The sequence below is a fragment of the Rhamphochromis longiceps genome, linkage group LG10 (assembly GCF_057381845.1).
Source record: "Rhamphochromis longiceps isolate RC_006_pf linkage group LG10, R_longiceps_female_GT1.1, whole genome shotgun sequence".
NCBI classification, from domain to species: domain Eukaryota; kingdom Metazoa; phylum Chordata; class Actinopteri; order Cichliformes; family Cichlidae; genus Rhamphochromis; species Rhamphochromis longiceps.
The window spans coordinates 17,719,525-17,746,328 of NC_140566.1; the positions used below are offsets into that span (position 1 = coordinate 17,719,525).

The 26,804-nt window shown below is 40.9% G+C and overlaps 2 protein-coding genes across 4 annotated transcripts in view; one reads left to right on the forward strand and one right to left on the reverse strand.

The window, feature by feature from the left end:
- The window catches only part of cadm2a (cell adhesion molecule 2a), a 239,753-nt gene that overhangs the window by 152,933 nt on the left and 60,016 nt on the right, over positions 1–26,804 (reverse strand). The gene's annotated exons all lie outside the window — the stretch shown is intronic.
- Positions 15,338–26,804, forward strand: part of LOC146660671 (uncharacterized) — a 51,235-nt gene continuing 39,768 nt past the window's right edge. Inside the window, exon 1 of the mRNA XM_085421601.1 lies at positions 15,338–15,451. Coding sequence (XP_085277727.1) covers positions 15,338–15,451 — 114 coding nt within the window. The remainder of the gene's footprint in view (positions 15,452–26,804) is intronic.

Sequence of the window (26,804 nt, forward strand, 5' to 3'; positions counted from 1 at the left end):
AATTTACAGTGTTTTATACTTTTCCCTCATCCACTTCTTTTCACTTCGACTGCTATGAGGCTTCTTCTTGATTCACTTCTCCTCCTTGTGTGTCCTCAAAACCCCCTCTGTCATCTGTTTCTCCTTAGTTTGCATATTTTTATCATCTATTTGCCAGATCGCATCTTAAACAAATGTGTTGCACTATTTGAACTTGCTTTTGCGAATAATTCATGAGTTAATTTTGAAATTAGTTAGAGAGATAAAGAGCCACAGGAAAAACTTTACATTGCCCGATATGTGATCTTGAGAAACTTCTGTGGACAACGGGTGCGTGCACACACACACATACATACACACACACTTGTCCCAGTGGATAAGATTGCATGGACACCCCAATGTTAAGGTCACCCTCAAAGTTCAAAAACCATCACTTTGTTTCTAAACCAGTCTTCAAATGAATCCCGATAGAAGTCACTAATGCAATCAACCTTTTGGCCTCAATCCCAAACCTCCATTCTCCACGCAGGGCAATGTGGGCCCTGGTGGGGCAGAGGACAGTAACACCCCCCTCTAAGGATTCATGAGATTGTTACACAAAGATAAAAATCAATAGAAAAACTGTGTACGAGCCCACGCACCTCTGTTCTGTTAAGGACAATTGTTTGACTTTAGTTCATTTTCCCACCCTTACCACTTTCCTTAACCTCAAACACTAAATGCTTTCTCCTCAACCTATCTCTAACCCCATCAGATTGTTAGCTTTTTAGCTCTTTTCTTTTTTTTTTTACATCAAAGCCTGGTAAATGCTTGCTCACAAGTGCCAATTTCTGGGTTCTTTGATCTTAAAGTGTCACAGAATACTTTTTGGAGCCAGTGAGAAAGAGCACATGCATGGGAAGCTTACACACACATACGAGAACATACACAAATATCTGTCAGTGTCATCGCCCTGTTTGAACGGAGAGTTTATTGGCTCTGACTTGGACCACAGTAAAATCCTCCCTAGGGAGTCCGTGCTCCCTTGAGGTCAAATTCCTATCAGTGCCTTGTTTGATCTCAGTTTTGTACCAGTGAAATTGGGAAACCAGCACAGCACGCTGTTGACATCTTTACAGTCTGTGTGTAGGAGCTAGCCTGTACATTTGTTGTATAAGAGGTAATTAAGAGCAAATATGGGAGACATTTAGAGAATTTAGAACAACATGGGCTCATGGAATAAACAAATTAATAACATGTTACTTAAAAAAAACCTCAATTCAGATCTGAAGCCAAATAATACATCCGCTTCCTCAAAACGGCTAGGATCAGTCAACGCTCTCCTCCAGTGTCATACAAGAAGTCTGAAGTATCTGCTTTATGTAGATTTGTTTCTGAAAGAAGGAGACAGAGCAAAACAAAGTGCAGCATTCGTGCGTCTGAATAGAACGGTGTGTTTTTCATTACTATGCTTTTGTGCCAGTGAGCCCAAGAATGATCTAATATAAAGGCTGGACTCTCAATTTGTGGTGTTTCTCAAACCCATATTTAACAGCAACAAAGCCAAGAGTCCAGACCACAGTTTCCACCCACTCAATCTAACTTCTTTTTACATCCACCAAAAGGCTCTACTTTTATCTTGAGCAATTCATCGGGGACACATATGGGGACCATTCTGGAAAATAAACGCGTTGAGAAATAGGCTGTGCACCCCCGTGTGCTCTCCTACAGTACAGTTTTATATCCAGAGATATAAAATAACAACGACTGTATTTCCAAAGGGAAGCAGCCACATTTTTTTTTCCTCCATAACCACCAAGAAACAAAACTAGAAACTACACCTTAAAGCACAATGTTTTGTGCTTCAGTAAAAGATATACCAAAGTTCATTATAGCAATACAGAATTAGTTGGAGAAAATCTGACCACCTTTGTTCTGATTGCTTTTCTATTTTATAAAGCTAGTACATGTTTTATATAATATTGTTAAAGTCTGTAACAAGATAAAAATAGTACCAGCGTATTAACTTCTTCCATGGCGTCAACATTTCTTGGAATAACTGTGGACTGCAGAATATTTCATATAGTGTAGAAGATGAAAAGTACACAAGTATAAAAATCAAACCTGATAAAAATAAGCGTGTGTGTGTGTTTATGTGTAGATCAGTGCACACATGTGCACTTGCATACACATTTAGGTTTTGCAGTTTAGGTTTTGAAACTGTTACAATAATACTTTTGTAAAATGAATAAAACTGAAGAAAAAAACCCAGCACATGCAGGGTTCGGTGAGTAGGCAGGGGAATGGCAGGGTGTGTGTGTAGCTGACTAGTGCAAGGTTCAAATCTGTGACCTTTCATAAACAGGACAGTCGCTCTGACTGCTCCACCATCTCGCTCCGTGTCATGTCTCAAACGTGTGCCCTATAGTGCACCCACAAAACAATATCGCCCAGTTATTTGCTGGCTTGAGCTGCAGACACGAGCTGCGGGTTTCTGAGCTCTGTTATTGCTGGTTTCTTCTTACAGACTGAGGTAAACCTCTGAGACACAGTCACAGAGACACGGCTGTGTTCATACACACTGTACACACTTTCTGGCTCTGTGTGCTTGTCGTCCTGTCTTCTCTTTAGCTGTCTCGGCTAACTTCTTGCTGAACACTTTGCTCTGTGCGCCAAGTCCAGTCTAATTTCAACAACACACCTATACCCCGAGTCAAAGGGCGTGCATAATCGAAGTGAAATGAAGAATGAGGGTGTGTGTTCATAAAGCGCATGTGGAACCATCGCGATGCTTCTTGATTTACATACTGATTTAAGAGTAGCCCACTACACTTAATGAGCTGATTTCAATTTGCACACTGACATATGAGCTTACTCAAGTATTAAGTATAATTTCCATTTCATTAAAACAGAGTAAATTTGAGTACGTTAGTCACTTCTCATTTCAACTACATACGAGTTGAATTTTGAGTGGTTTTCCTTTTGTTTTTTTATTTAAAATTTTTCAGATACACTAAAGGCAACATTTAAGGGGTACTTAAATTGATTTTTTAGTGCATTTCATGGATTTGAGTGTGTTTGATGCGGTTTTTCACTGCTTTAGTAGAGTCTAGACACGCCAACTGCTGTATAGGGTTAGGTCTTTCCAATAAACTGAGAGTTGTGTGGGTTTGCTGTGTGTGTGTGTGTGTGTGTGTGTGTGTGTGTGTGTGTGTGTGTGTGTGTGTGTGTGTGTGTGTGTGTGTGTGTGTGTGTGCACTTGTGTTCACAATCTAATGTGCCATCTAAAATGATGTGACAGCTCTTGCAAAGGGAGGCTATGCTAGTCCTGAGCCAGTGTAGAGGTTGTTTACACCCCAGAATGTGACACATCACACAAGAAAGGGAGGGAGGAAGGGAAACTGGCAGAGAGGGCGATGAGATCTGACAGCTTTCAAAGTCTGTTCTTTGTTTCTGTGATTATATCGTGTGTTCATAAAAAAAGCAAAAAAAACAAAGAAATGCACAACTCTGTGCTCAAGTCTTTCACTGACTTTTGAGCGCAGTATTTGTTCACTGGCCTGTGCAAATCAGGGCAGTCTAGAGTATCTAGCAATGGAAACGGCAGAGTCAAAACAAGAGGTTTCTTTTGGTCAGAAACTAGTTGGGGGAAAGGAAGCCCTATAGCATAACAGAGGGCACATCACATATTAATGCTATATATCTTTATGAAAGAACACGAGGCTATAAGTGACACTCCATAAACAGTCTGTGAGCCAGTTTCTAGAGCCCATCACCCTCTCCTTCAAGCTCTTCCCAATAAGTTAAATTTAAAATGACTTTTGTTGGTCTTTTCCAGTCAGTCATTCTTTTTTTCTCCTTTCTATTTTATGATGAGCCAAACCAGTAGTTAATGACTCCAGTAACCACTTAAAAAAGGAGAAAACAGAAGGGTGGTCTCCATTGCAAGAGCAGACATGTATCCCAGATGAGTAATACTGTGCTAATGCAAACCAGATGCGTGTGTTTTGCTACAGCTGGAGTTCACTGCATGGCAGCCTTTTTAGGGATGGCGGATTTGCCTGCTATGTGATCCAATCAAAGCACACCGAGATGGGACAACAGTTTCACTTTTGCTGGGGGTTCATTCGTTACTATTTCAGTAGTCAGGCGCACTCTGCATGATCAAAAGTCTGGGTGCTTAATGTTTTACTAGAGACAGCTGGGAAGGTGTCTGTACATGTGTCTGCCCAACGGCCTGTGTGTGTGTGTATGTGGAAGGGAAATGCTGCTTATTTATGAAAGCGCTTGTGTGCCTTAGCGTCTGATGAAGAGAGGAGTATGAAGAGAAGACAGAGGGCACTGGGAGGGGCTGCTAATGTCCTGGTGGATAGAATGAGGTTATAGAGGGTTGAGCTCAGCCTTTCAGTATCATTAAGCTGGGCTTGGTGAAGAGAAGGGGGGATAATGAAAAGAAAATCAGATACAAATAAAAGATATGAGACCTGCTTAAACTTTTGTTTTTGTATGTGTCTGTTAGGGCTGAACGATTATGGAAAATAATCTAATTGCGATTTTTTGCCCCAATATTGCGATTGCGATGCGATATGCGATTATTTTTTAAGGTCTTTGTCTTCTGTATTATTAAACAAAGACAAGCAATACATCATATAGTATGGCCAATACTATATTACATTAATTTTAAACTGTTCTTTCCTGGAAGACAGACCTCTGTTATGATGACATGAGGTGATGCATGAATTGATGACTGACATTTTTATTTAACTTCTTCAATCACAACAGTATATTTGAACATACACAATAGTTTATTTTTAGCTTACAAACATCTGAGCATAAAGTGCTGACAAGGAACCCTGGTGTAAACATTAAAATGAAAGTCAGTACAATGTGCAGATTGCAGAAATATACATAAACAAAATCAGTGGCTTTACCACACTCAGTTTTTCGACATCTGTGAACTACTAGACAGTCATTCAATTAAAAAATAATATTAAATAAATAAAACTAATAAATAAAAAATACACACATCTTACTGATCTCTGCAGTCAGTAACATTACACATAAAGTGCAAACATAATAGCAATTGTATAAACACACACACAAACACGCCTTTAAAGTTTAAAGGCGTGAAATTGGACGGTCTAGCCTTCTGATTAGCGTCACCGCTGTCTCGGTGGAGTTTAATAAACTCGGCCGTCTGCTTCTTGCTATCTAAAATATAACCAGACACTGGTGTAAATTCTCGACTGTCTCATACTTCTGTTTAATAAGTTTTCTGTTTGACGTTTAGTCAGCTGTGTGAAAACCAAGGAGGAACCCACCCGGGGGATTAATAAAGTTTTATTTTATCTAATCTAATAACTTTAATCTCAGCCAAACCGATTTACTCACGAACAAACAAAACACTGAAAAAAGCCCAACAATAACATTTTTAGGTTGTCTAAGTGACTTATATATTACGTTTAACCCGAGCAGCGAAACTCCGCGGTGATCTGAAAATGATGTGCCGGGAGTTGTGCCGTTCTCGGCCGCATCAGTAACCCTCGAGCTCCCGGCTAGCTGTCGAGCTGGTGGGTAGCAGACGCCTCTGAAAACGTCGAAGCACTTTTGCAAATATGGGATATCTTGATAAACCGAGCAGATATTTGATGTTTACACAACTACTTTCTCGCCTGAAAATATGTTAAAAGTTTATTTTGTGACCCTGAAAGATTAGTATGAGTAATTTTAAAACTTAGTAGCGGCCGCCATTGTTGGAAACTGGAGTTTGGCTGGGCCGCGCTATGAATTCTGGGATATGGTAGTAATTTGGACAGCCTTCGGCGCGTCGCTGTGACGTAATCGGTCTACAAATGCGGCCTCAGGAGGATGCAGCCCATGAATTTGGACATGTCCAGAGTATAATCGCAGCCTTTGCGGTTAGAAAATTGCACTTGATCATGTCGCGATATTATCGCAAATGCGATATATCGTTCAGCCCTAGTGTCTGTCATTTAATTACCCATGTGCTGGGGGCATAAACCTGCGCACATCACTCTGGGGAACCTGCTCCCCTTTGGGGGAGCAAAAAAACATCATTCTTATTTTATTTTTTCCCTGCTATCTGTTGAAACTTTATAAGAGTTTAATGGCGATGAAGATTCAGTTAAGTTTATTGTATATCTGACTTTTCTTTTATTTTACCTGTATTTTCAAATTCAAATTCAAATTCAAATTTTATTTGTCACGTACACAGTCATACACAGTACGATATGTAGTGAAATGCTTGGACAACTGCTCGTGACCTAAAGAAAACAAAAAAGGAAAGGCTATGAATAAGATAGGAAATAAATATGAAAAATTAAAAAGGGTAAATTTAACTAGGAAGGAATAAAATATAAATTAAGGTTAAAAATGAAATAACTGTACAACACAAATTAGAATGAAGGGTAAATTTAACTGGGAAGAATAAGATAAAGATAAATATATAAATTAAAGTTGAAAATAAAATAACTGTACAACAAAATACACAATACACAATATAGAACTATATAAGAATGTATGAAGGAATCTAAATATAAATAAATATATACACAATAACAGCAGCTGTACAAGTATTAACCGGAAATGAAGAATATAGTGACCAGTGTTGTGCAAAACCAAAGTCCAGAAAGTCCAGTGTGTGTGTAAGAACCATATGTGTGGGTCAGTACTGTGTGGTGGTGTGATTGAGAGACCGTATCGCCTGCGGGAAGAAGCTCCTCCTCAGTCTCTCTGTGTTGGTCTTCAGGGAGCGGAATCACTTTCCTGACCTCAACAGAGAGAACAGTCTGTTGTTGGGATGGCTGAGGTCCTTCACGATCTTCCTGGCCTTGGTCCAGCACCGCCTGCTGTAGATTGAGTGCAGGTCAGGGAGCTCGGAGCGGATGGTGCGCTCAGCTGACCGCACAACCCTCTGTAGAGCTCGTCTGTCCTGCATGGTGCTGTTCCCGAACCAGGTTAAGATGTTTCCCGCCAGGATGCTCTCTATGGTGCACGAGTAAAAGTTCCTGAGCACCTTGGAGGGCAGTTGGAAGTCTCTCAAGCGTCTGAGGTGGTAGAGACGCTGACGGGCCTTTTTCACCACGGTGTTGATGTGACAGGACCATGACAGGTCCTGCGTGATGTGAACTCCGAGGTATTTGAAGCTGTCCACTCTCTCCACTGGGCACTCGTTGATGACGGGGGTCTGGTAGTTCCTCTCCTGCTTAGTGCTGAAGTCCACTATCAGCTCCTTTGTCTTACTGACGTTTAGAAGGAGGTTGTTCCTCTGGCACCAGTTCTCCAGATTCCTAATCTCCTTCAGGTAGGCCGTCTCGTTGTTATCAGAGATCAGGCCCACCACGACGGTGTCGTCAGCAAACTTGATGATGGTGGTGGAGCTGGTAGTGGCCACACAGTCATATGTGTACAAAGAGTACAGCAGGGGGCTCAGAACACACCCCTGGGGGGCTCCAGTGCTGAGAGTGGTGGAGGCTGAGACATGTCCGCCCATCCTTACTGCCTGTGGTCTGCCAGTTAGGAAGTTGGAGATCCACTGACACATAGATGAGCTGAGTCCCAGATGCTCCAGCTTGGTGGTGAGTGTGGAGGGAATTATGGTGTTAAATGCAGAGCTGTAGTCTATGAAGAGCATTTTAACATAATTCCCCCTTCTAGTGTCCAAGTGAGTGAGTGATGTGTGGAGGAGATGAGAGATGGCATCGTCTGTGGAACGATTTGGACGGTAAGCGAACTGTAGTGGGTCCAGTGTGTCTGGTAGTGAAGAAATGATGAAGTCTCTGACCAGGCGTTCAAAGCACTTCATCACTACTGAGGTGAGGGCTACAGGGCGATAGTCATTGAGAGAAGCAGGGTGGGGTTTCTTCGGGACAGGAACAATGATGGACTCTTTGAAGCATGTGGGGATCACCGACTGAGATAAAGAGATGTTGAATATCTCAGTGAACACAGGAGCTAGCTGGTATGCGCAGTCTCTTAGGATACGACCTGGGATGCCGTCTGGTCCTGCTGCTTTCCTGGTGTTCACTCTCTTGAAGGCTCTCCTTACTTCATGCTCGGAGATGACGAGAACGTTTCCGGTGCTGGCAGTATCTTCCTGTCTGCAGCCGTTAGCGCCGCTAACACTAGCATTGTTGGAGACCTTAGCTGCAGCCTCGAAGCGAGCATAGAAAGTGTTCAGCTCGTCTGCCAGAGTCACGGCCGCGTTCGTCATACCGGTTGTTGGTGCTTTATAGTCCGTTATTGTCCTTAGTCCCCGCCACAGGCTCCTAGAGTCACTCTGTTGGAGTTGTGACTCTAGTTTCCTCCCGTAGCGCTGCTTCGCCTCTTTCACCGCCCTCCGCACGTTATATGACGCGGCTTTGTACGGGTCCATGTCCCCCGTTATGAGTCCCGTGTTGTAGGCAGCGGTGCGGGATCTCAGAGCGTCGCGGATGGTTTTATCCACCCACGGCTTCTGGTTGGGAAACGTTGTGATAGTCTTTGTCTCCACGGTATCATCCGCTAGTTTCCCGATGAATCCCACAACCGCTTCCGTAAACACGTTGACGTCATCGTCGGAGCTGTTTCTGAACATGCCCCAGTCTGCGTCATCGAGTGCGTCCTGTAACGCGGCCACCGATTGATCCGTCCAGCGCGCGACCTTCCTCTGAACCGGAACTTCCTGTTTCAGCCTTTGTTTGTATTTTGGCATGAGGAAGATGGCGGCGTGATCAGATTTGCCAAACGGGGGGCAAATCTTTTTTAAATTTTTTTAAGCACAGCAAGTACACGCACTCCACTGTGGAGCCTAACAAGTGAAAGATCCCCAGTTTGATTCTGGGAGGAGACACAAATCCCTTTGGGGTTGCGTCAGGAAGGGCATCCCGTGTAAAACTCTGCCAAATCAAACATGCGGAGCTACCCGCTGTGGCAACCCCTTGTGAATAAGGGAGCAGTCGAAAGCAGCTTTTCTACTTGTACTTTTTAAGCCCCTGTGGATGTGTGTGTTTGACATACAAGAAATACAGATTCATGGAAAAATAAATATTGGCCACAGTCTTCAAACAGCATGATTCCAAATTTTCATCTAGTAAGGCAGAAAGGCACGTGGCAACTTCGGGAATACAAACTATGTTAATGCTACTATCACCAGCGAGAAATGAAGAGGGCTCATGGAACAAAACAGGAGTTTTCTTACATCCAAACATCATTTGCATGTAAAAAAAAAAAAAAGAAAACCTCAAGTAAAAAAAAACAAAAAACATTTTCTAAATACTGATGCATGGGCTCTACCTGGTAAATGCCAGGGACAGAGCAGAGTTGAAAGATTTTTGGTGTTTTTTTGAGAAACGTCAAGTTTTTATTAATGCAGGACCTTATTTTGAGTGGTATGGATCTAAAATAAGCAGTACTATCTAGTATTACAGATATCAAGACAAATACCCGAGGAACAGCTGTCAGCAGTCTCAAATTTATAAGCAGAAACGGGGAGAAGAATGACTGTTATGTCTTTATTCATCACTGAAAAATCCATCAAAGACCACATGGGACCGGTTGTGGCTACTCTTCATCTTTATGAAAATAATTATGAAATATGGTTTAGAAATTATGTATTATCTCTACTGTGAGCATTCTGAGAGTGGCCTACTATTTTTAAATACCGTGGTTATGAGAGAAGACTCTGAGTGAGCTGGGATCAGTTGCAGAGAGGCCCTTTTACAAACTGCTGTCTATCATGGACAATGCCCCTGCACAGCATACTAGCTAAGAGGGGCATGTTGACAGGCTGTGATCACATAGCTGTGTGGTGGCAAAGAAACTCCTTTGGCTATGGAGTTATCAGGGTCTTCAAAAACTTTCAAAGGCGCTGGAGGAGATTGAGTCTTGAGGGCCTGGGCTGCAGTGGTGAACACTAATGTCCAAAGTCTTGACACTTAGCCTCCTTTTCACCCATTTTCAGAGGAATATTTTTTTTCATGTCCATAAGACAAAGGAACAAATGCAGCAAAGACCTGACAGATCCCTCTGGCCTTTAAGCTGCCAAAGCATCATCAGGGATGGTCTTAATGGAAGAAAGGTTGTCAAGAAGCCATTCTTAAGGAAGGGAATCGGGGATATGCCAGATTACACTAGAACTGGACTGAAATTCAGTCAGTGATGAATCCAAATTTGAAAGTTTGGGGTTTTTGTCAAGGGCAGCAGAGAGGCGCACACAATAAGTGTCAACAACCATCTGCAAAACAAAGTGGAGGCTTTGTCAAGGTTTGCATGTCGGCAAGTGGTGTTGGATATTGTCGAAAATGACAGAACTATGAATACAGAAATGGCAACTGCTTAAATTCTAATATGATATCAATGATCCCAAACACACTGCCAATGCAGTAGAACAGGGGTGGCCAACCAGTCAGAGACCAAGAGCCACTTTTTTTTTACTGTGTTACCGCAAAGAGCCACATCATACGCATGGGCACACATGAACATCACCCATCCTTTCCTCCCTCTCTCTCTCTCTCTCTCTCTCTCACACTCACACACACACACACACACACACACACACACACACACACACACACACACACACACACACACACACACCTCTGCTCAGCCAGATTTATTGTAAATGTCACACACCAACATGATAATGACAGAAATGGACTCCTACAGTACTAAAACCACAGGCCAGTCATTTTCAACAATGAACATTGTGTGCACTGTCTCACACACACAAACTCTCAGTTCAACCAAGTCCACAAACAAAAATATAATAATCTACAATAGCATTTACTTTTATAATGCATGTTGTTTAGTGGGACTTCTGGCATTCCTTGCCTTGAACAATCCTCTTTAAATCTGGCTTGTATTCCGTTGTTGTCACTCGAAGCAATTCTTTCACATGTGTGTCAGTCAGAACAGATCGATGCTTTGATTTCACATGTTTTAGGGTAGAAAACACAGACTCGCAGACGTATGTTGACCCAAACATTGACAGTATCTTAAGCGCAGCCCGTTTGACATTGGGGTATTTTTCCATTGGCACACTTTTCCAGAACTCAATGGTCCCTTCCCTTAAAGCAGGTTTCAATTGGTCCTCTTCACAAAGATCGATCATCTCCAACTCAGCCGCAGCTTCATCTGTGACTAGCGGGACTTTCAAACAGCCGGTCTCTGCATTAAATGGGTCGACGAGGAACGTAATCTGTGGCCTTTTCAATTGTAGATCATGGAACCGGGTCACGAAGCTTTCGTGCAAGTTTTCAATCAGCGTTGCATATCTGGCTCTTTGCTTACTCAGGGCAGCACTGGCGACTTGCCCGCTGGCTTTTAGCAGAGTGGGAAAATGCGTTAAATCTCCCTTTTGAATATGTGTCTTGAACAGCTTCAGTTTGTTGACAAACGCAAACACACTTTGCACTAGGTCAGGGAGCATTTTTAACTTACCCTGCAGGGTCAGGTTCAGTCTGTCCAAGTGACACAGCATGTCGACCAAAAAGGCCAGATCCATAATCCACTTGAGGTCCGAGAGCTCGGGATAGTCCTTGTCCTTCTTTTCCATAAACAGTTTCACGGCATCCAAAAGCTCAAAGAAGCGAGAGAGTACCTGGCCTTTTGACAGCCACCTCACAGTGCAGTGCAGCGGCAGGTCACCTGGAAGCCCTTGGTCCAGCTCAGCGATGAGATTCTTGAATTGCCTGTGGTTAAGCGCATGTGTGCGGATATAGTTGACGATTTCCATCACAGGCTTCATGACGTTATCTAAATTCAATGATTTAGACACGAGTTGCTCCATGTGGATGATGCAGTGGAAATTCCAAAAGTCAGGAATAGTTTGGTCAGCTTTGCACAGCCCCACAAGCCCGTTCACAGATCCCATCATGGCTGGTGCTCCATCCGTGGCTATTGCAGTTAATTTCGTTATGGGCAGATTTGCTTTTTCAAATGCAGCCATCATGGTTTCTTTCACATCTATGCCACGGGTTCTGTCTTTTAATGGCACAATATCCAGGAGTTCTTCTTTGATCACACAATCGTTTGAAACAGACCGTGCAAATATTGCCAACTGAGGCTTGTCTTGTATATCACAACTCTCATCCAATGCGACACTAAAATACTCACATGCTTGAAGGTCAGAGTGCAACTGTGATTCAATAGCCGTGTTAATGTCCGATATTCTGTGTTCAACAGTGTGGCGGGACAGTTGGACGTCTGATACCATGCGTTTTAATTTGTCGTTTTCAGGAGACAAGATTCCAACAACATCACTGAGGCATTTTTTAACGAACTCCCCTTCATTGTATGGCTTTTTAGCCCGTGCAATGTTCCAAGCCAGCTGATAGGATGCGAGCGTTATGGTCTCTGACCGCTTCGTAAATTTTTGGAAAAACTGTATCTGCTTTTCTGCCTGACTTTTCAAAGTGGCCAACTCGTGCTTGCGAAGTTCAGTCCCTTTTGGAAATTCCTGGTCGATGTTAGCATGGAGTGAGCTGAAGTGGCGCTGAAGATTTGAAGCTTTGAAATGCGCTAATGACGTCTGACATATAAGGCAGAATGGCTTACCATTGCGTTCAACAAAAAAATATAAACTCTCCCACTCTGTTAAAAACGTCCTGTGTTCATCTTCATATTTTCTTTTTGCTGTGCATTTTTTTCCTGCCATTTTAAGGGCGAACTTGCTCCTACTGGGAAACTTTGCGGTATTTTCATCTCACACACATGCGCATTTGATGAAAAATACCGTATTGAACTCAAGCGAAGCGAACGCGCACATTTTAAAACAACAACATAAAAAAAATCAAAACACAAACATAAACTTTGATATGAACGTAAGAGCCGCATGAAACCAGGCAAAGAGCCGCATGCGGCTCGAGAGCCGCGGGTTGGCCACCCCTGCAGTAGAAGCATACATGGAGGGAAAAAATGCACAATCGGTGACCAGTAGCCTTGCACCTCAACATTACTGAGGCAATGTGCAATCATTTTACAGAGAAGGGGAAAGAAAAGCAGCAACCTTCCAAAGAAAAGCTTTAAATATCTCCCCTGAGGACTAAAGAAATGACGAAAAAGCTTGCCTAACAGAGGTCAGGTGACGATTAAAGAATACAGGTGGTTATACCAATTACTGACTTTCAAGCTATTAAAACTAACCGTGTTAGTGTTTTTACAAAAATACTGAAAGAAACATCTGGTATTGGAAAATAGAAATGAGCGTTTTAATGGAGCATAGCATTTACTAAAGTTATAAATAGGATGAGAGAAACCTTGTAATATATGTGCAGTTCTCTGTACAAATAGCAGTAAGTGATCACATGAGGTTTTTAAGCTGATATCATTCCACTTCATGTTTGTACCAACAAATCCCGAGAGAACAGGAAAGTAAATGTCACAGCCTGCACACGACATTCTTTAGTGATAAAAATCACAATGCGAGAACTTTTGAAGCAAAGTGTTAACAAATGTATTTTGGCAGAAATAATCACTGTATTTTTGTTTGTTCCAAGAGCTGACTAGGGTGCCATGTCTGAACTGGAAAAACTAGCACTAGGAGCTCAAACAGTAGATGCCACCTGCCATGTAGCACTATTTCAAAGAGCTGTTATCCTGAAGCTATGCAGCCTATCATCACATCAAAATTAAAACACAGTTTCAGGTTGGAATCACTAAAATCTATGGATATCTCCACCACCTTCAACTAAATGATTTTTATTTAGATGACACCAACCACACCAAGAGTCTTTACAGTAGTTGAGCTCCCAAATACAAGTGGAAACAGAGAAAAGGAGACATGAACTCCTTATTCCTTGCTTTTGGGCATATAACGTTGGCAGTAAGAGAAAAGTGGCATCTCCTAGGATTTATAAAGTTTTATTTGCTGCTGAGATGTCAAGCTGTGTGCTTCATGATATTGCTTGGTGATCTTTCCTGGTTAACCCATGTTGAAAGAGACAAACTGAACATTTCTACCAAACATGAAGCAGTGCAGGTTCCTGTCAACAAGACCTGCCAGAACTACTAGACCTTATAAAACCTTCCTGGCAGTGGTTGGGGAGACCAGGTTTGCAGTTTTATATGTATTTAGAAAGAGAGGTGAAATGCTTCTGGCTTTACATTTTTTTCTGACTTTTTGAATTAATTTGAGGAACTGAAAAAGTTGAGATTTGATGGCATACTCAGAAAGTTTCCAAAATAAGTGTGAACCTGTCATTACTGAAAATAAACACTGTGAATGCTTTCCCATCACTTACAAACCCAGTGCTTCAGAGAAGAAGGTTTCACCACACACTACTGCATTACTGACTCACCTAAAGAGACACAGAGAAAGAGAAAATGTAAATGCAGAGAATGAGGCAACGACGGGAGGAAAAAAAAAACCCAAAACAATTTTCATGAAATTGCAGCTACTTTTGTACATGAGCTTATCTTTGGGAATTATCTAATTATTTTAAAAGCAATATACATTTTGTCATTGTTTAACTCTAATACTACATATAAAGATCAAATTTGTGAATTGCACTGTAGGCGTATTTATTAAGGCTTAAACAGAGCTATCGATAAATGCTTGCACTTTGATACACTGCGTCCTTCCATATTGGAGAGCAACTCATTGGAGGAGGATCAGGATGTCTTTCCCCGCTGAGTGACGGATGGAGATTATAGAGGGGGTGGAGAGTGTGTTTATTTGAAGAAAGAGATGCATGTCTGTGTAATTGTGTATATGTATTTCCAAGGACGCGTGCAAGTGGGCGGATGAGATCCTGGCATCTTGTGAAATGATGAGCGATGTGGTTCAGTGTCAGCCATCGTTGGCAGTTCCAAATTATGAAAGGCGCTTTGTTTTCTGCTTTTTAAAAATTCTATTGTGTTTGACTGTATTTGCATCTATTGATGACAGATTGTGCGATGTGTAAAATGACGTCCAACAAATCTGTTAATGAAATTTCTTAAATGCTGGAATCCACTTGCTGTCCAAATTACATGTCTGTAGGGCTGCAGAGTAAATAGTCACATACAATTAAGTTACGTGAATACGTTTCTAAGCATATGTCCTGTATTTATTTAATAGAACTACAGCATGATGGGAGAACTACAGGTTTCTATAATAATCTGCCCCAAACTGCATGTGTGTGTGAAAATAAAGTCAAAATGGACAGCGAGCGAGAGTGCAGGAGTAATGAGCCCTGGGTTGAAGTCAAAAGCAGAGTAAAAGCTCATCTCCTCCAATCACACAATAGCAATGCTAATGAGGCATGAAGAAGGAACCTTAAGAACTAACATTAGACAGCTGAACTCACCTCAGTGAACAAAGTGATCTTTAGGATGTGGAAAATAGCTACTTTTCTTCAGTAAACACATTAATGCCTCTTTGAATTGACTTTACATCATCATGAGCAAACGCCTAATCACAGCTCACCCTGCTGCTGTTGCTGCTGTGCAACAAGCTCAGCTCCACCTGCAGGGGAAAGATGAGCAGTGTGCACAGAGGGAGCACATGCGTGAGGTGCGCAGCTGCACTGACATGGATATAGACACTCTAATGTGTTAATGGAAGCTTTATCCATCAAGATTCATCTGGAGCAAGTGCTGACAAGGTGAAAGCGAGTGTGTGTCTGTGCATGTGGGAGTGGATGTGTGGGTTCAAGTGTGCGACGGCTCTATGTGACGCTGCAGCGCAAGCAGAGCTGCCAGGCAGGGTGAATCTCCGCTTGTGGAGTAGCATGAAATGGGAGATGATGCTGTCCTTTCTAGAGGGAGATAAGCTAAAGGATCCATAATTAAATACTGAAAGTAGGATTGCTGCCCTACATATTTCATGGCACTCATTTTTTTTCCAAGCTAAAAATGGTATAGTGTGTGGACACTATACTTATGTACAAACTTATGTACGAAAAGGCTAATATTATCACTCATTACACAACCTCACACAACGGCCTTTGTTTTCTTGTAATGTTTAATCTACACAAATATATTAACTTATCTAACAAGGATCATGGGGAAGGGGATTAGTGGGCAAAGGTTGAGAGGGCGTGGGGGCTGGAGCCAGCTGGCATTGAGAGGTAACTTAGACTCAAATCCCCACTTACAGTCAATGTAGAATCACCAGTGAACCTAAAATTCCTATCTCCCTGAGAAAACACTTGCACAGGATCCAGGCAGGTTCAAACCTTTTGCCTCTGAAACAAGTGCTAGCCTTGAGTGCTGGCTGTCCACTAGCAATGTTTTTTTTTTTTTCATTAAAATCTGATGAATCTCCAGACAAGCAACTACTAAGACAAGAACAATATTGTTGTCAAACACATTCAAAGCCTCATCCACTCCACAATGACCGAAATGCCTTTAAGTGTTTTTGTCTGGGCGCAACCTCAGAGTTGCCTTGTGACTGCTTGTAAATCCCCAAGATAATTACAGTGTCAAGCATACAAGCAAGGAAAGAAAGAAAAACGTCTTTGCCTGTGTATGTGATAAATGGGATGAAGGGGAGAAAAGGACTCCTATCAAATTCTTCTTTTTTTTATTGTTATTATAAGAGATCACGAAATATCACGAGGACTACTCGCTGTCAGATCTGTGCATGCCTTCCCTTATTTATTTTTCTTTCTGGAGGCTCATGTCTGCCTGGAAATATAGTGCTATATTTCCAGGTCAAAGAGCAAGTGTTAGACTGTGGATTACACTTTGATATAATATACAGTGTAATTAGGCACGGTCAGGAGTCCAGTCGGCCTTGGCCTCAATACCCACAAAACAAGATGTAATGACGAATGACAGTTTAGAAACTGCTACAGTTGTTTAATCAAGTGCATGAAAAGCTAATGACGGAGTCTGAGAGAAGTAAGGAACTGTCAATCTGCTATTATACACTATACAAGAAATTCACCTTACAACTGCCAACAATACTGAAACAGTCCGTTCTGCTAGTCTAGTTTTTTTCACCCCCTCCTTCCCATGTGTATAAAAGCAGATGAATAAGTTCTATACCGTAAAAAATTTGGTTCTTTCACTGTGCTCATGTGGTTGCCACTTTGCAATATCGAGCTAATCAATACCCCCCCCCGCAAAAAAAGAACAAATCCATCCATCTATATATATATATATATATATATATATATATATATATATATATATATATATATATATATATATATATATATATATATTGCAGATATATATATAAACTGTAATCTGAAGTATCAACTTTCTAAATGATAACTGCCCTTCTGATTTACAAAACATTGAATAAATCACGTATCTAATTATTTAAACAGCATTAATCTCCGGTTAAGCAGAATAAGTTTTACCCCTAATTGCACTTGTTAACAGTGTTGGATGTGGTCTTTTGCTCCTCTAACCCAAAAGAAGCAGTTGAGTCGCCACTGAAAGTCAGCAAAAGCACGTTTGTCAGGGTTCACTATTCTTTAATTATTTCTCTGATTTTTCAGGATTTTTTTTTTTATCTAGCACATTTGAGACTTATTGTTAAGCTAACATCAGCTGTCTCAAAACTAAAAAAAAAAACCAAAAAAAAAAACAAGAGAAAACTGTACTTTGTGTATTGTGGTCTGGCACTCAATGAGTTTTTCTTGGTTCTGGTGCCATGCAAAGCGGGCTGCGAAACGGATGAGCCTGGATGCCTATTCACAAGGTTTTGAGAGACTTTTGAGAAGTGGAGCATCATGCCAAAAGCATTCCTTCTTCCAGGCTCAACTGATTCTCTGTGGATATTTTTCGGACTAAGTGAAAATAGACTGTGTTGACTTGGACTGCATTTCTCTTTGTGAAACTGAGAGCTAAATGAAAGCCAAATTTCCTTCAGCATGAACCCATCCATATTTATTGAATTAAAAACATTCTATCCAATCCTGATGACCAAAGGTTTACCAATTTTAAAACCCATTTCCTAATATCACACTATTTTTATATTCATACAATCAAAGACTCATGTTGTTTAGAGTAGTATTTCATATGCAGCACTGAAGACCACAATAGCCAAAGAATTTCAACATTAGCTACTTTCTCACTTTATCGGTGTCTGTATTAATAAAGTAAAAAGTTGGCTAATTAAATGTTAGACAGACAGAGAGACAGATTGACAGTTAGACAGATAGATAGGGTTTAGTTAAAAAAGTGCAGTGCAAATATTAAAATTGTTTATATTGTATGAAGTTGTATAAAGCCGGAGTACCTGGAGACAGACCATGCAGACATGGGAAGAACATGCAAACTAATGCTAACCACTGCACCCCAGGTTTGCACCAAGTCTGGGTCCTTGGAAACCAAATATTTAAAAAATGACTCGAGACTTTTTTCACAGTCCTCCACACATATTAGAAAATGTCAGTATATGGTATATTTCATACATTTCTAATCTCATAACCAAGACTCCTGTTACCCCCGGAGACACCCAGTATCCTATTATGTTAAATGTCACATTGTCTCATCGCTCATATTCCCTTGTTTGTGAGCAAAATGATGAAGTGGTTGTGTACCCAGTTGAACAATTAACATTCAGTGTCAAAAGCCTTTGTCTTTGTGCTCCTGAAAATAATTACAAATTATCTTCACTCTCATGAACACCGTACTGAGCCCCCCCACACACACACACATCTCAACATATCTTGAGCCAAATTGCCATTGTTCACTTTACATTCTGCTTTGTGAAGCCGTTATTTTAACCAGCTAATATTTAGATTCCAAATGTGTGTGATTCCACAAATGCACAGAAAGAACCTCAAACTCTATGTTTACCCCTGCGAACGTACAGTATACTCAAGAAAGTGCCTGGCAATATGTTGCACTCTGAAAATCTTGGTTAATTTTGATCTTACTGTCTGTGGAAGCAGCCTGAAAATCTCGGCTCTACTCCAGTCAACACTGTCAGCAGCCAAAGACTAAACTCTGTCTATTTCCACACTTTGTAGTTCACCGAGTGTTTCTCTGCTTCTCACCACAAAAGCGTCATCCCTTTTTGCCCTGACACAAAAAACACTGAAAAAAAGAAGTAAATAAAAATAAAAAGTCTTTTGAAGTCAAAAGAAAAATAGGACCGCAAAGAAAACATTTTACACTCCACGTTCCTCATGAAATGTTCTGCTAATTATGACCATGGGAAAAAAAATGTGTCTTTCAAGCTAGAGCATGTAACTGAAATGTATCACTTTAAGCTTTAGAAAAATACGAAGGAGCTTTGACAAAAAAAAATCTTTAACTTTATTTTTCATTCTTTTTTGTGACTCTGAAAGTTGGGTTATTATATCAGATTGGAGAGGATATGAAAAATTTGGTAAAAGGGGAAAAATAACAATTGCAAACATATTACAAGTGCAATAGATTTCCTTTTCTGACGCAGGCTAAATGTATTTATTGCTTTATGTTATGATGACTGTATAGGTTTTAAATAGCATTTCCACAGCCTCTGGGAAAATGTTTCTCATTATTTTCTGAGCGTGCTGTACAGAGAAAAACGGGAAATCACACACAGATAAATCACAGTATTTCATCCTAAGCAAACCAAAATGTCAAACGGATGACTTAAAATTTGGCTAAAACAAACCGAAGAATGAGCAGCACTCTTTCAAGCTGTGCACATTAAAGCCATTCCGCATCATCATTAAGGCTCCAGCTTTTCAAACTAAAGGAACCTTCTCTAAGGTCTTTAGTTTCTTTAACAGTACACAACAGCGTCAGCATACAAAAACTCAAGGACACAGGTCAAAATGCGAAATTAACAACTAAACCGTATTTGCCCCATTTAATTCATCATTCAGCGGCTTACAAATTAAGTCAATATAGTTTTGCCACCGAGTTGATGTTTGCGTTCACAGCTTGTCACAGTTCAAAACCTTGAATTATTTTTCTAATTAACACAAACAGCGTGTCACTGGCTGATTCTGGGACGTTTCGGGATGTTCAGGAGACTCACCTCACATAAGTACAGCTGCTCAAGAAGCACTTCTCACCAAAAATAAATCTGAGGTCGGAAAATGAACACATTCAGCTGCTGCGCTAAATCACTACTGTGCTGAATTAACACAGCTCCAATTAAACCAGTATCACACATACACAAACGCCTTCCCTTTCGTCTCTCTGTCTCAAACAAACACACAAACACACAAAAACAACCAGGTCTTTAAACAGGGAGCGTTGGGTTACTGATAACAGCTCTAAAATATTTCTAATGAGGCACCTGCCAGGCTGTAGAACTGTTAATTCACTAGTAGATTCAGCTGAACAGCTAGACTCTCTTCAGCTCAGCAGGGGATGTGGACACATACAGAGCAACACAGGGAGCGAGAAAATTCATGGATTTTTTTTACCTGTCAGATAGTAATAGATGTCATAAAACAAAAATTAGGCTTAAAAAAAAAAGCGTTTATACTACTAAGACGTATTTTACCACCGATCAGCATTACCTGCTGCAGAGAGCTACACAACACAAAAAAAGCCTGCATATTCAACAACAACATGGCAACATGCTAACATGCCTAAATGTCAGCAAAAGCAGACAGGACTCTCACAAGCTAAAGCAAAATTTAAAGAACAAAGAGCTGTGACATCTGAATTATGTGTCACTTTATCTTAAATTATTATCAGAGAGTAGTAGAAAGTCTACCCACGTTAAAAAGAAGAAGAAAATCCATCACATCCTTTGCATTTATGCAGGACTTTCACATTCAGCATCTGTTTTATGATAAAAAATGTCATTTTTTGTGAGAACTATGCAAAGCAGTGGAGCAGGCAGGGAGGTAGCACAGTCAATAAAAACCAAACATGGCAGGTGCAGACTCTTCCTGTGCAGTATTTATGTTTAAGTCAGCTGTTTCTTAGACCCTCTTACTGTTTCTGACCTTTACAGCTGTACAGAGACCTGTTCGCTATAAAAGACGGGGGGGGGGGGGGGAAGCAGGCACCAGCAGGTCGCAGTTTATTCCTGAGTTAAGCTGTGCAGAAACAAAGTAACATATGTGCTCTCGTGCGATCAAACAACACTGTTAGCATTTGCACCAGCATCAATCTGGCGAGCAGCCAATCAAAATGAGAGGCAAAGATGATTCGAATTAAGGAATTATGTTGAGCGCATATAGTGCACCTTGCTCTAATGTCCCCTTTTTTCCAAAACAGATCACATTACCAGAAGAGAATCGTCTACTTTAGCCTTCTAAACTGATCTAGCCTTTTACGGTATCTTTACACTTAAAACCTTAATAATGTGTCAATGTTTTGAGGTTTTTTTTTTTCTTATTTTGTTAGCTTTTTTAGTCCTCATATAGCCTGAGATTCTCCCTTGAAAATCCTGTAAAGTCGGAGAAACGGGTGTGAATAAAGCATTGTTTAGTTGTTGTGTAGAACTCACCCTAACTCACTCTGTGTGGATGAATCAGTACTTGTGTTTGAGAGAGAGTGCAAGAGAGGACAAATGCAAAAAAAAGAAGAAAAAAAAAGCAAAAGGTGGGAGATGTGTTGCTGTATCCAGAAGAGTGAGGTGACAGCAGGTTGCTAAAGAATTGATGAGTACAGAGAGGACATGTTTCACCTAAGACATTTCCTGCTGTGATACATGTCCTCCATGATGACTTCCTGACATCAATATCATTACAACCTGCTGAGGTGAGTTGACAAAGGTATCTGATCTCTATCTGCACTACCTTGCACTGTGCCAGCACAGTATGCATGGATCTGAGAAAGAAGAATACGTGTCTTTGGGAAGGGCATGCAGGGTTTTATAAGGATAGAAATATGGTGCATTATTCGTTTTGAAATGGATTTTCTCTTGCAGCCCATTTGTTCATTTAAAATGTTCCCTATGGAAAAAAAAAAAACTTGAGATGACTGAGATGATCACTTTATGTAACCTGAGTATGAACTTGAAGACTACCATTTTTCCTCATAAAAACAGATACAAAAATAGACGCTTGGTATAGATTTGAAGCAGACACCGTGCTTGAGCAAAAGGGCTTTAGAAATGTTCTCTCCATCCATCATCAAAACTCTTAACGTCACTTTGAATTCAAGACAGAAAAAGAAAAACAGTTACAAATGAAGACAGAGGCCACAAAAAGACATGTTTGAAGATTTTAAACACCCAACTGTCTCTGTCTGTGACTCTGTGCTAAAAAACAGACTGTTACTTATATTTATAATAAAAATTCAAATGATACACTAAGACTTTACTAAATAATTATTCAGAAGATTGATGGTTCCTTTCTTTTATTTGTGCAAAAATCTTTAATCACTGCTACATTTTTTTCTTGACATTACTATCACAAAGCAAAAACTTGTGACAGTAAAAGGACAAAACTGACAACTTGTAAAAAAGTGACCACAAAGCATACAGTACCAGTCAAAAGTGTGGGCATACCTGAGGGCATGAATGTTTCCAATATCTGTTTAATAAAAGTTTAGTAATAAGTAAAAAGATACAAAAGACTGAAATGCAACATGAAGCCAGTGTGCTAAAGTATTTATACACATAAAGTATTTTGGAAAATGTGAAAAATGTTTTAAACATTTAAGGTAAAAATTTTCAAGTAAATCATCCTGGTCACTCTTTCAAGGTATTTTGTGATTTAGTTTTCCTCTCACTGAACTTCCTCCAAAGAACTATTTCATATTAAAGTCAGGCAGGAGCAAAATATACTCACATTTGGTTCAGAGTGGTGAAGAAAAGTTCTCGCTAAGGTCACAGTTGATGTTTTGTTATTGTTATTATACAAAAAAAAGAAAAGAAATTATATATGCTTATGTGAATGCACCTGACTATCTTTTCTGTTCATTCTTCTCCTCTTAGCCCCCCAGTTCAGCAGAATACCTCGAATTAACAAACCTGAAACTGTTCACCTCTTTATCTAGTTGTGAAACCAACCTGCACACTCATGCATGTCTTGCCTGTTGTTTACAGTAGCTACAGACAGCTTGTGAATGCCCTAAAAATACAAATTGACCTCATCAATCTGATTCACTGCTGCAGTGCTTGTACAATGACCTTTTTAAAAGCTTGACACACATAACAAAAAATAGGCTGAAAAACAAAAACAGGCCAAAGAAACAGAGAAAATGAGACTTGACTGTGGTCTTGTCTAGACCGTGAAAACACATTAGAAACCACACCTCACATACATTCTCGTCTTTAGACAATTTAAATGGTTGACAATTCAGGTAGGACATTTTAAACACAGCACTTGTAACTGGTGAGTCCAAACAGTAGAGAGCCTGAAAGTGTATATCCATCGTCTACCTGCCTTTTACAGTCTTCAGTATCCATGGAAACAGAGAGATTTGAAAAAAGGTATCAGAAATAGGAATACTGAACTCTCATACAGAGCAGATGAATAGATACAGAATTAATTAATCTGAAAAATCCACACAGTATACTAATATGTGTTACAGCTGTAACATGCCCACGTTATATGGAAGTTTAAAGTCTGAGTGAAGGTTTTGATCAATTAAAGGGTAACACACATTAGGACCTTTAAACTTTCAACAGTGCTTCACTTCTGTGCAAGTCCCAGGCAGATAAACAGCTTAACAGAAGAGTATAAAAGAATAATGTGAATCTGACAGCAACAGGCTTTAGTTTGGCCTTTAACATGCCATCTGTCCAATCACCGCTATTTGGACTGTTTCTTTCGTTTAGAAGAAACAGTCCAAAAAGCGTACATTTTGGAAATGAATCTAAGTAATATTTTTATAAGACGTCATGCCGCATTTGTTCTCTGATTATATTTAAGCGTTCAGCACCTAAGTGTAAAGCGGGTGAAATGAATCAATCCGTGTTTGTGCTTTTAGCCTTTTTAAAAACTGTCAGATGCGTGCCTTTATTCTTCCTGTTTGTATGTTTGTGTCCTGGATCTAGAATGTTACGATCCCAGTAATTTGAAATCACTCCAACTTCCCTCATAAATGTTGTTTGTGTTGGGAAGAAAATGTGCCCATAAACATTATTATTATTTTGCTGATGTTCTCATCCAGAGCAATTAAAATGAGTGCAAGGATATTTAGCATTAAACAGGACGTAATGTAAAAACCTTTTGTGCTAGAACATATTTTTGGCTTGCAATCAAAACCTAATTTGAATGTACCATCTTACAAATGAGCACCCTGAGAACCAGAAGCTCCACATCGTCAGGTACATCAAAAACCAGCTACCCGAAATAAACGCTGTATTGCCGATGCGCGTGTGTGACAACAAGACAGGAAAAAGGTTTAGCATTTTAATCAAAAAGATGTTCTCTCTAATCTGCCAAACACAAGAATTACAAACTAGACCAGCTGCCCTACCATGTAAAGGTTATGAATTTTACTCACGAAAAAAGGAGGCAACACTGGTTGATTTGTGCTCTCGAAATACATTTTGTTAGCTCAAAATGATCTCACAGCCAGCTCCAGTTAAGGCTGCACCACATGCTATTAACCCCATTTCTTACAGCTGAATCATTTAAGTCAGTATTTATACAGGTATTGATTGAATAGACACATACTCCTCTGCAGCGTACAGACAACGTCAATTATCTTCCCTCAGTTTTTCATGGTATTTACCCTGCTTCCTTGCAAAACTACTGTAAATAACGAAAAGGCCAATAGCTGTGAAAAGGCCAACAGCTGTGTTAGCTGTGGGACAGCTAACAAAGAGCACACAGACCACAGCTGTAAATGTTCACACACCATGCTAAGCTGGGTTTACCTCTATAAGTGAAACAGTCAAATGGTTCACTTTCCCACACGGTCATACAGATAAGTGAAGAATTACAACAAAGAAACACAGCCAAAAAATGTTAAACTACCCTCATTTGTAATGTAATGCCTATGGTCATGCGTAAATACTGTGGGGGAAATAATTATTTGATCCTCTGCTGAATTTATAGGTTAAGAAATTAACTAATTTTGTGGTAGTTTCATTTTAATGTAGAGAGACAGAATATTAACCGAAAATCCAGGGAAAAAACCCACACAATACATAAAAGTTTTAAATTGACTTGAATGTCACTGAGTGAACCAAGTCTTTGATCCCAAAGCAAAAGCTGACTTTATACTTGGTGAAGAAGCAATAAGATGTTTCTTGTAGTTGGTCATCAGGTGTGCACACATTGCAGGAGGGATTTTGGCCCAACTCCTCCTCTAAACTCTCTAAATCGATTAGGTTTCCTGGTTGCTGCTTGGCAACCCGAAGCTTCAGCTCTCTAAACCGATTTTCTATTGGACTGAGGTCTGGAGACTAGCTAGGTTACTAATTGCAGCAACAGTTGTCACTTTCTCACCAAACATCTTCCTGATGGTCTTGTAGCTCATTCGAGCTGTGTATGGGTATATAATCTTGTCCCTGGTGTCCTCTGGCAGCTCTTTGGTTTGAGATCAGAAGGATTTGTTATAAACCGATTGATTGATTGGAGTCTGTGTGCCACATGGGCACGCTAAGATGAAAGTCCTATAAATACTAGAGACTTGTTTATTTCTTTGTAAGTGAGCAAACTTAGAAATTCAACAGATGATCAAATAATCATTTCCCCAGGTTTGGGCATCATAACAGGAATATCTGAGCATCAGAAATGTCAAAAACCCTCATGGCAGACAATTATTCAGTGAAAGAAAAATCCTTGGATTCTGCATCCTCTTGATTGACGTGAGGAAAAAAATAGTATGACTTCAACTTTTAATAGAATATGCCTCTATTCAAAATCAAATAGCTTTTAAAGAAATAGAGAGAATATATGAAATTTTGTTTCCTAATGAAACGTCGTTATCTGAGGCTCTCAACTCGAGCTGAACTGCGTCATACACATGAAACATGCTGCGCTCTCTTCACGTCATACACAGCTTCCCAATTTGGTGGTCTATTTAGGCTTCAAAATTTCCCATCTCTCACTCTGACACATCAGTGTCATGCTGCCCCTCCCTTCCTTCCCTCCCCATCTCCAGCTGCCTCCCTCTTCCCGCTCCACCACAACCACCCACACATGCAGGGCCTTGGAGTAGGGGTATGTCACCAGGGTGCAGAGGAGGCTACCCCCCCCTCTGTCCCCTTCTGGCTGCCTCTGCCTCAATTTTATCCCACAACTTAGACATTCACATTACTCACACTCTCATTACACATACATATAGGATCTTGGGGGTGGGCACGATACACGGAGTCCAAAGTACCATCAGGGTGTACACCCCACCCCTGGCATCGTTGCCCACCTCTCAATTTTAAATACACGTAGACATTGAGGGCTAGCAGGAGGGACCATGCGCTTACCTGCTGCTCTCTGGCAGGTAGCTCCAAGCCCTCCTGGGTTTTAAATGCACCTTAGAACACACATGCATCAACATTACAATGAGCAGGTGGAGGGAGGTTTGGAGTCTTCTCTCACCCCCGTTCTCTGCGACCTGCTGGAGCAGGGGGGCTAGGAGGAGGAGTTGGCCGTCCGACTGCGGTCTGGAGTGTGGAGCCTTCCTGCTGCTGCGGAGTCGGGCCGGTCTGCCTCCCCCCACCGCAGGGAAAAGGGAAACACCACCTGGGTCTGGGTGCAGTTCCCCCCTCCAGGGGCGGGGGCACCTAGACCCGGTTTGTAGAGTACGCTTGGGGAGTGTGATCGTGTGTACAACGTCTCTTTATGTCTGTCTCCACGTTGGTTGAGTGTGGAGTAAGTGCATATGAGAGCATGAGGGTGGGAATGGATGTTTGTATCTGTGTGTGCCTGTATGTCTGTGTCTATATGTCAGGTTGGGTGTCAGGCGCCACCTCTCTGGGGACATCTCAGGCCCTCCAAGGTTTGGAGGCCTATCTCCCCCTACCACCACTTCCCCTGCCAGTGGCGGACCCCCTCAGACATCGGTGCGTTGGTGGTTCTTTGTGTCCGGGGATGGGCGTCCAGGTACAC